This window comes from Crocodylus porosus, unplaced genomic scaffold (assembly GCF_001723895.1).
Source record: "Crocodylus porosus isolate Cpor-Errol unplaced genomic scaffold, CroPor_comp1, whole genome shotgun sequence".
NCBI lineage: Eukaryota > Metazoa > Chordata > Crocodylia > Crocodylidae > Crocodylus > Crocodylus porosus.
This window is the reverse complement of record NW_017728906.1, coordinates 179,248,436-179,258,654: the sequence shown is the minus strand read 5'-3', so window position 1 is coordinate 179,258,654 and position 10,219 is coordinate 179,248,436. Positions and strand designations below refer to the sequence as shown.

Genomic DNA, 10,219 nt, shown 5'->3' with positions numbered 1-10,219 from the left:
TTAAAGCACAATTTTCATTTTATTATTTATCTGTACATAGGTCAGTGGATCTCAGTAACCCTACTGAGTAGCACTTAACACAGTAAAACTCTGGTACTATAAAAGGAAAAGTAAGAACTGACGTGGTAAAATAATGCTTTGCAAATTGGTAGAGTTTAGCTGATAGAAAGGAAGAAAGAAAAAGACATGAATTTCCCCCAAACAGTGTAAATAAGAATCACTTAAAATACTTTAAAACATTTTTTCTCTAGCTTAAAAAAGAAATAAAGTCACATGTGAAAGTAAGTGTCAGGCTGGGAATAGTCCCACATTGCAGGAGTAAGAAATACTTGGATAAGGAGGGTTTGCCAAGCTGGGCTCTCTCTCTCAGAGGAAAAAAATATTTAGATTCTTTAGGAATAGAAAAACAATCCCCAAAAAGCCATTTTCAACTCCTAGGAAAGTGCAAGACTTAACAAGAATAAAATATTTCTATAAAAAATTTCTAAAGTTTTTACTGATGCACGACCTCTGAAGTGCTGCATTGCATGTCTCTGGCCCCCCTCCACATATATTCTCCTATGAATCTTGCTTGACTGCACATTAGGTGGTGGATTAGCATCAGAAATAACCACTAAAGTAACATTCCCACCACAGAACACCTTCCAGTGGAGAGCCAGCCATAAAGGAAAGCTGACTAAAACTGAACAAATGCGCATTGCTGTTTAAATAGTCTGAAGGAGAACAGATCTGGCTTTCCTTAAGCTTCATACTACTGCTGCTTAAACAGTGTAAATTAGAATTAATAAGACCACCAGTGTAAGTGGGAAGGCAACAAAAAATAGCTTTACCCCTTAACATACGATTCTGAGGCACGTCTACACATTGCTCTGCTTCAGCATTTCCTTAACTATTCCTGAAACACAACATGGAGTTTCCAAATGAAAACAGTAGGGATTTTGTTATGTTCAAGAGAGAAAATTTTCAGTGGAAAACTTCATATTCACAATAAAAGAGAAATTGTTTTCTCCTTTACAATTTCATCTCTCACATACCTTTGTGACTTGCCATGTATCAATCTGTAATTGTTTATCAACCAGCAACTCTTGGAGAAAATGTCTGCCAGTAGATACTGAATATAGATGATAGGGGTACAGCCTCTGAATCAGAACTGCCTACACCTCTGGGTGCTTCAGTGGAAGAGGAGAAAGAGGGAAGAAGATTCAGGACATGCCCGGTGCATCCTCCCAATCAGCATCTGCTGTGTGAGACAGGATACTGGGCTCGATGGATCTATGGTCTGACCCAAGTATATGGCATTTTTACATTCTTATAATTCTAATTTAAAACATTACAAAGGTTTTCTAGCCTTATTTTGTATTTATAAGAAAAAAAATAGTTCCATCCCATTCCCAAGGCTTATTTCATTTTGAAGGTCACCAGGAACGGCTCCACAGCTTGCCTGTAGTCTAAAATCTGAGATCCAAAAACCATTAACAGAAGTTCATGTCAAGTTTTAAGTTAAAAATAAATTTGTTTTTACATAATGTAGTAGGAGTCACTTGCTTCTGTATTTACTTGCCAGGACCTACTTGTATTTTGTCTTGAAAGGGACTCTGTAATTTATTCAGTCTAATGTGCCACCTGTAGAACACCCCACATTTATGGAGGTAAGTAGTAATTACATGCAGTCATAATTTTGATGACACACAATGCATTGTGTTAATGATTTTCTTTCTGAGAGCTTCTATGAGCGTACATTGGAAAGCATTAACCTCAGCTTTAAGGAACATTCCTGATAGGATTTTAAAAAAAAATTACATCTATAGTAGAAAGCCCATTCCCACAAAGTGCTCACTCAGTTCTTTCAATGCTTTTTGAAACCAGTGGGGGAATGTTCAGGGTGTGCAAAAGGCCCTCGGCACTTTGCAGGATCAGATCCATAAAAAGCTTCGGAGAATTGTGATCATCTTTATAAAAAGAGAACTTTTTTTTCCCTGCTGTCTGCTGTGAAGCACCTTTAAATGATGGCATCATGTTCATCACTGTAACAGAAATACTATCATTAAAGTTTTGGTAGTAGCATTAAGAAATAAGAACAGTATCAAACATTTCAGAATAATTAGATCCAAATTAATGCCGGGCAAATTATTTGCTAATAAAAGCCCATGTCAGGAGGTCCCAAGCTCTGATATCTGCCCACATCTGAAGTGAAAACATGAAACGGCTCAACCTCTGGTTACTGTACCAACCACTCCAGGGTTTTTATGTCATTCAGTTAGCTAAATTACTACAGAAGTTGACAACGAGCACATTTTTATTATGTCTTTCCTTGCCTACATTTAGTGCCAGTATCTTTAAAGCTGTAAGTGGGACTCCGTATATATTTAAATACCATCATTTTTAAGATTCAAATCTCATGATTTTTTTTTGGACACTGAGACATGATTTTTGAATGTTTAGAAATCCTGAGAAAGGGAAAATTGTATGAGTCAATTATGTAGTCTGTAACGCATTTGTTTAGTTGGAGGCTGGATGAACAGCTGGAGATTTGGAGGGTCACTGCTGATAAGGAGGGTGTGAAGGTAAGACTGGATGGTTCCCATACTTAAACATAAATTTAAAAGGGGAGAGATACCCGAGCGGCTGAGCACTAGGCAAGTTCCAACAAGTCAAATGACATCACCTCAAGCAAAACACACATCTTGAGCTGAGATGAACAATGGAAACAAAAGGCAATCCTGAATAAGGATGCTGATTTTTGAACTAAGACTAGAACAGATATGAGCCCTCGGGAGAAACTGCAGTTGGGATAGTTGTGAATGATACACCTTGATGATTAAATAACAAAAACAAAAGCAAAACAAAGATTTTCTTAACTTGCACCACTAATATTTAATGCAACAAAAAGGTGCAGTCAAAGTAGCAACTGTTTCCTTATGAAATGAGATATGCTACCAAAAACAAAGCCAAAAACATCCAGTAACCAGATGCATAAGTAAGAAACAAGCCCCAAGATGAAAAAGGAAAATGATCCTAATTAGTGATTGTACTGTGAGAAACCTAGCTTGAGATGTGAGTCCCAAAAGAGGCTGGCGTAAGGCCAAAGTATCTTCTAATTACATGCGAGTCCCAAATGAGGCTGGTATAAGGCCAAAGTATCTTCTAGTTAGGGTGATGAATAACATGGAAAATGATGGGGCAGTTCCACTAACTGGAATCCACGTGAAGGGAGCAGTAGTTAAGACAGACAAAAAAACAAGTCATTTGACTTCACAGATTTTGGAAAGAACTGCATTCTGAGTCAGTGCACAAGATCTGGAGATCCTTCCGGCGCCAACTGCAAGACAGGAAGCAAGCTCAATGGTGAAAAATCAATTTATGCAATTCCTTTATTACAGAGGGGAAAATTTGGCTTTCTAAATCAATCATTTTCAAATGTGGCCACCTATTGTTATGCTTAAGGTATGTCCAATTGGCATGGGTAATGGGATTCTTTTTGTGATAAAAGGTAAAAGAATTAATCTTTTGCTAAGCAGATGGAATACTAAACCCCATTCAAAACTGACTTGTTAACCAGCTTTTCTGTATGTAAGAAAGTGGGAAGAATACAGAGACAATTATTTAATTCCAATAGTCTGGCTTGTACATCCAATGCAGTAACACAGGAGATGGAAGCTACTTTACTATAGTCAATGAAGAACAAGGGGAAAAAATAACAAAGCATTAATACACAAAGGGAGTCCACAGGAATCCACTGCTAAGAGTTAGTAAATAAACATTTAATAAGCAAGCAGCTAGTGGGTACGGGGTAGCAGTATGCAGAACATATTTACAAGTCTAGCAAATGATAGGGTTGGCTGTGCATACATGCATGTAGACAAATTCTTCAGACAACAGCCTTCAGGAAAGTGAATTATAAGCTCTGAGGACACCTAGTAAATATTAAAGTCTATAACTACAAAAAAGATGCCACATTGTTGGCACAAGAGTTTTAACCTAAAGAACAATAACAAATGTAAGAAATTCCATGGGGGTCTACTGGAGGTAATTCTTGAAAGCTTCGAGGGTTTACTCCCAACGCCCAGGATTTTTCCAAGGAAAAAGGAAATCCTGTTATGGAAATGTGGAAGAGGGGGCTGAACAAAATTTACAGATTCAGTCAAAACTTTCAGGAGAAAAATAAGGACAACAAACTGTAATGAACCTGCTTAGACTAGCCCAAGGGCAGAGGAGCAAGCAAGACCTTTATGTAACAGAAAAACCTCACGTGGAAAATAAGATTTAGGAGTAAACAAGAATCTTTTGAGAAATGAAACTGAGGAAGGCTCTACACAGCTCAAATGAATGTAAACTATTTTTTAACTCTCTACTGAGGGGGAAATTACAGTTCTTTTCTTTTCATATACCAAAGTCAAAGAAACAAATCTGCGAGAGAACACCCTCTCACTTACATGGTTCTGTACCGAATGCCTCTTCTGGAGTGGTATGTTTTGCACCCGATGTAGAGAATGGCTAGCATTCCAAGTGTCAGTACAATTCCACCTACAAAGCTGCCCACGTCAAATCTGGAAGCTCTGGCTTGTGCAACTGCAGATTTTGAAGCGTGTAACAAAAAGAAGAAAACGAAAAGGCAGATTTTAAGACTTGTAGATTCTGCTGTAATCTACCTCAAATATAGTTCTATCTAGATTCTTTTATGCCACGCCATGTGACTAGGAGGGTCTAAGGTGACAAGTGTATGCAGTCCCCTGGGTCAAATGCTAGTCAACACTACCAGGTACTAAAACCAAGTACGCCAAGTTCTGGTTAACTTCTGCACCTACAATGAATAAGGAGGCTGGGCATAAGGGGCCTTCCTCCCTTATGCAGGGGTGATCTAATGTCATCAACAGCCATTCGTACTCCAACAGCTCACACCACGTTGCTCAGAGGAGCTGGTCACATGGAGGTGGTGTTTCCCAGGACATTGAGGGAGAGCTGGAATCTGGGAACAGTAATCTCAAATTTATCATAATTGAATTCGCTTAGAGACTCCAGCATTATGTGACACTCATATTTTTTAATGAACTACAATTAACTGCTCCTCTAGTTTTTGCTGCTCCCTGCTGCGTCCCAGAACCAGCCTTTTCTAACGTTCTGGGTCATGGCAACAGGATTTCCCCACCTTCAGATTCAGTTATTTGTGCAATCAGAAATGCCCCCAGTAAAGACCTATTCCTGCCCCAGATATCACCCCCCACATTCAGCCAGCCAACTCCAGCCCTGACTGGTTGTGCCAATTTAGCAATCCCAGTCAAAAGATGTGCCTACATTCATCTATGGTTGCCATGAGAAGGCTTATGTGGATAAGCGAATATTCCTGTCTGAGGTTAATGCATAATTCCCATGTGACATAGCTTCACCTAACTTGAGGTACCAGGGTTGTTTTTTTAAATAAATGTCAAGGTGTTGGTGAAGATAATAATGGAAGTAGGTTAAGTCAGCTTCAAGGTACCACTGACATTTAAGAGTTTTATGATCCTTGAGGGGAATACGACTCACGCAACATGGTATTTGTCAAATGTAATACAGTCTTGGTTAACAGAGCTAGAACTTTCCACCCTTGTAATCTCACATGATTATATCCAGCAATTTCAAATTCAATCCCTGCTGCCAGCAATCTACCCAGAGTCATAGTGTTACATAAGCCAATCACATGGGAGACTTATCGTAGAAAAGAGGCTATTTGGAATTTGAATTCCACTGGATGGGGAAGTTGTTGTTTGTGATGAAATACGTTCCTGAATTATAACTATGTCAGAGAAAAGCAACAGAGTGGAAGAAATGACAGAAATATGGAAATTGAATTATTTAGCCTACTGTGGAGTCCTGTAACAGATTTGATCTAACTGCTCACCTTTCATTGAGAAGTAGGGTATCTTTTGGCTACGATGCTGAATATTAACTGCGTAACCATGGCTAGTTGGTCAGGTTGTGTAGCCTTCATAATACTTTTTACCACCTCCCCATGCATCTGGAGGTTGTAAGTCACCAACTAACTGAACCTGACAAGTATTTCTGGCTTTGCTGGTGTCAACAAAGAATGGTGGAAGGCGAAGATAGGGGGCTTACTAGGTCAGCTAGTGTGTTTCACCATGCCAGTACATGGTTGTTACCTGGAAGGAGGGAGATCTGGTTTCTGCTCTTTCTCAGCTGAGTCATGGTCGCTAGGTTAAAAAGTCAGGTGCCTCTTGCTCCCTTCACTTCCTGCCCTAGGATTCTGTCATTCCTGCCTGAACATTGGCTCAGGTTCAACAGGGGGAGAGGGTTTCTTTACTGACTCTTCAGCCTGGTGGTGGTTAGGACATTTTCCTGGGAGGTTGGGGAGTTGAATACAGTTAACCCCCCCTAGTTGAAAATGGCTTCGAACTCAGGTCTGTTACTTTCTGGATAAATGCTTGAAGATATTAAGTGGGCTGTGGTAACAAGCTGAGTCACTGCCATACTTACAGCTGAACCAATCCTGTTAGTACGCATCAGGCATGCTCTGGGGACACACAATGGATCTGGCCTCTCCAGTGACGGGGGGAGTTTAGGTAACAATATGCTTCAAAGCTGAATCACAATGAGGTGTCAGCACGAGTTAAGTCCCTAGCTACTCAGTCTGGATTGCTTCCAAGTTTGAATGGAAGACCAAATTTAGATGTCTTGGGAACTTTGCAGTCCAAAATTTAAGTGCCCAATGAATGCTGTGGATGCCTGAGTGGGAGTGTTCTGGCTTGCTGTTTGCAATTTGGGTGTCTAAAATCCACTTCAGTCCTGGTTAGTTGCCTAACTGACCCATATGAAATTTCCTCTGAATGTCAAACACCCTTAAACATATTTGAAAGTCCCAAAATAAAACTTCCAAAAAGCTTGTCACATTATCAAAGGGTTTTTTGACTTCTGGGTGCTTACGACATTTTGATGAACCTGTCTCTTATTTAAGTGTTGAAAGATCAGTGTATTCTCAGTTATACCTATTTACACCATCCAGAAAAGTTCCAAGAATTACACTGATGTAACTCAGATAAAATTATTTCCTGAAAATGGATTATCCAGCAAGCTGTGCCGTTTGTAAGTCCCAAAAACATGCTTGGAAACATGCTGTTTCCTAAGACTAACATAGGTGAAGCTATTTTGAATGAGATTTCAAACACTGAAGCACAATGTAGATAACAGACAGTCCGAGTTAGTGTGCCATAGGAAATAAAGAGCAGTCAGAAGCACATACCTGTTACAGAAACTGAAGCAGAGGTGGAAGGAGTACTGGCAGTGGTCACTGTAATATTGGGTTTTGATGGTGTGCTTGTTTGGGGTTTTGAAGTGGCTGTTGTGGTTGTCTGAGTGGTGCTAGCTGAATGGGTGCTATTGGCTGGTTTGGTGGTGGTGACTGGATGGGTGCCATTGGCTGACTGGGTGGTGTTGACCGGCTGGGTACCATTAGCTGACTGCGTGGTGTTGACCGGCTGGGTACCACTGGCTGCCTCGGTGGTGTTAGCTTTTTCAGAGGGATCTGTAAATATTGTAAAACATAACATCACATGGAGAATACTGCCATTAAAAACCCACTAATTGTGAATAATATTTTGCATAAAATTGCAACTATTTAACGGTACAGTTTTGAAAGACTTCTGTAAATCAAAAGGCTTATTGTAAGTTATTCCTCCAGAAATAAGATGGAGAACCATTTGTCACAGAGTGTTTTTCTGCTACTGCAGGCACTAAGCCTATTAGTATGTGGTTATCCAATCTCAGAGCCCAACTCCTTCCACATGCATCTTCTGTGGAAAGGTGTCACTGCTAGGCTCCAATGTTGAAATCTAGGAGTGGGTGACAAGGTATTTTTGACGTATAGCCTCTGCTTTGTAATTTGTTTGATCCTGGATTTGGCCACTGTCTGCATTTAGGGGAGTTTTAGGGTTCTGCCCCCTATCACCTTAACTGGAGTTCACAGCTAGAGCATAATTAACCTAATAGTCATTTGGGATGGTGGGAACAGAGGAGAATTTAATTTCAGCTGATTTTTAGTGAAAACTCTTAATTTCATTTGGGTCTCTTGAACCCTTGTAACATTTGAATTTCCCCCATGATTGTAATTCAATTCTGCTCAGGTCCCTTATGCAAGAAAGAGAAATACTGAGTTTTGAGGTAGAAACCCCCCTACCCCTCCGAAGAAACCAAAGTAAATGTGAGGAGAACAAGCTCCTCGGTTTCATAACTTTCAAATTCTTAAACAAGTCTACTGAAAACAGAATTATTATGGATTTACATAGATTTACATGCGATAACCTAGATCATGAGGAATGAATTGACTATATTTTGAATAAAAGACTGAATTATAGTCCCTGTAAAATCTATCACAAAACCGCAACAAACTTTAGTGATTATTCTTAAATTCATAAATTTCTCTGCAAGATGATAGTGACTACTTATGCTGGACATGGGTTATATCTGTTTCAGTAAACAGATTTCTAAGTCCCAATACTCACTGGAGTGGAAAGAGTATATTAGGTAAAACTGGAAAATGCACATTTAAGTAATGTTCACAAAGTTCACAAATTTTAGCACAATAAGAAATGTTCAAGAAAAGCAAAATCTAGGATCAGCTCCAATGAATGCTAATTACGAACCCTCTTTAGGAAAATGAGACTATTCAGGAGAACACTTAAGTACATATTTAACTGAGACAGATAGTTAGCCATGTTAATCTGAAGTCAGGCAGAGTATACTTTACAGACTAACTGAATCAGAGATGCATAAGCTTTCATGAGCAACTGTGAAGTGGGTTTCATTAGATGATTACATATCTCTGATTCAGTTAGTCTATAAGGTGCACCTCTTTGAGTCATGGACTCTACATGCGTGTTTGCAAAACTACAGTACTGTCAACCCCACCATGCCAAAAATCATGAGACAAACGATGTAAAAATCAGGTGATCGGCATGTAAATTATGAGTTGCTATTTTTGAAGTGCGTGTGTGGCCGCTATTGTGAAGGTGTGGGGGCCTGTGGGTGTGAGTGGGGGGCTTGGAGCCCAGAGAGGTAGGGTCCCCGCACACCCTGGCAGGATGCAGGAGTACTGTGGGTCAGGAATGAGAGGCGGCAGCAGAGCTGTGGCTTGGGAGTGAGAAGCAGACGCACAGACAGCACCCAGCTGGTAAATGGAGGGGAAGGGTCAGGGGGGAGAGACTGAGTCCCCCCGTAAGCAAAGGAGTGGGGCAGGAGCAGAGGCTGGGATGAATGGGGCCCCTGGGCTGGGGCAGGTTGTCCAGAGGTACAGGGTGGGGGTTGGTGGCTCCCCACAGCTGCAGGCACCCCCAGGACTTGTGCATCCTGCGGGCTCTGTGCCCTGCTGCCTTTGCCTTGGAAGCTCAGCTGTGCAATGCCCGTGTGCTTCCCGCGCCAGGTGGGCAGGGGATGTGCTGTAAGGCCAGTCTGCTCTGTGTCCCCTGCCCGCATGGCGGGTGGCAATGACGTCACGTGGCTGAACTCCTGGGGCAAAGGCAACAGGGCACAGAGCCCCAGCCTGTGGCAGGCAGCCTGCCTCTGCCCCCTGGGACACACATACCCTCCACGCCTCTCCCAGGGGTGCATGCAGCAAGTTGTGACTCCCCCCACGCTCTGGACGAGCTGCCTGCCACACAACCCACCCCAAGCCCCATTCACCCCAGGCTCTGCCCCACTTCCATCCTCACTGTGGGGGCCTTCATCTGCCTACCCTGCCCCTTGCCTTTTTCCCTAGTCTCTTCCCTTCCACAGACTTACCAGCTGGGTGCTCTCTACACCCACCAGAAGGAAAATCCCGAGGGTGTAGAGGGTTGTATCCTGAGATTGTGTGTTAGGGTTGATTGGATTTGGAAATCATGAGTCTCGGAACTGTTTCGTGAGAGCTGGCATTACTGAAACTAACGTATCAAAATCACAGCAATGCTGATTCTTTACATCCACTACTGAAAATGCAGAACAAAAGAAAAATCCTGTTGGATACACATTACAGACACTTGAATTCATCTTGCCTTCCCCAGGAGGGTAAAAGTTAAAGTTTAAAGTGCACCCCATGTGAAAGCAATTTATATTTTCCTCAGTAGGGGACAATCTAGCCAAGATTATAACAAAGAATGGAATGCAGTTTCACAAGTTCTGGCCAGCATTTGAGCTCTACTTGACTCTAGTTGTACTGTTACCAAACAGATTCAATCCCTAAAAAAGAGATAAT

At 41.4% G+C, this 10,219-nt stretch overlaps 1 protein-coding gene across 1 annotated transcript; it reads right to left on the bottom strand.

Annotated features, from left to right (window-relative positions):
* Nucleotides 1-8,710, bottom strand: TMEM123 (transmembrane protein 123). Its single transcript, XM_019530274.1, has 3 exons — nt 7,235-8,710; nt 4,434-4,569; nt 1-2,024 (listed from the first exon to the last, which is right to left on the bottom strand). The coding sequence occupies exons 1-3, from the start codon at nt 7,539-7,541 to the stop codon at nt 2,000-2,002; spliced, it is 468 nt and encodes a 155-aa protein (XP_019385819.1). The 5' UTR covers nt 7,542-8,710; the 3' UTR covers nt 1-1,999.
* Nucleotides 8,711-10,219: the final 1,509 nt, after the last annotated feature.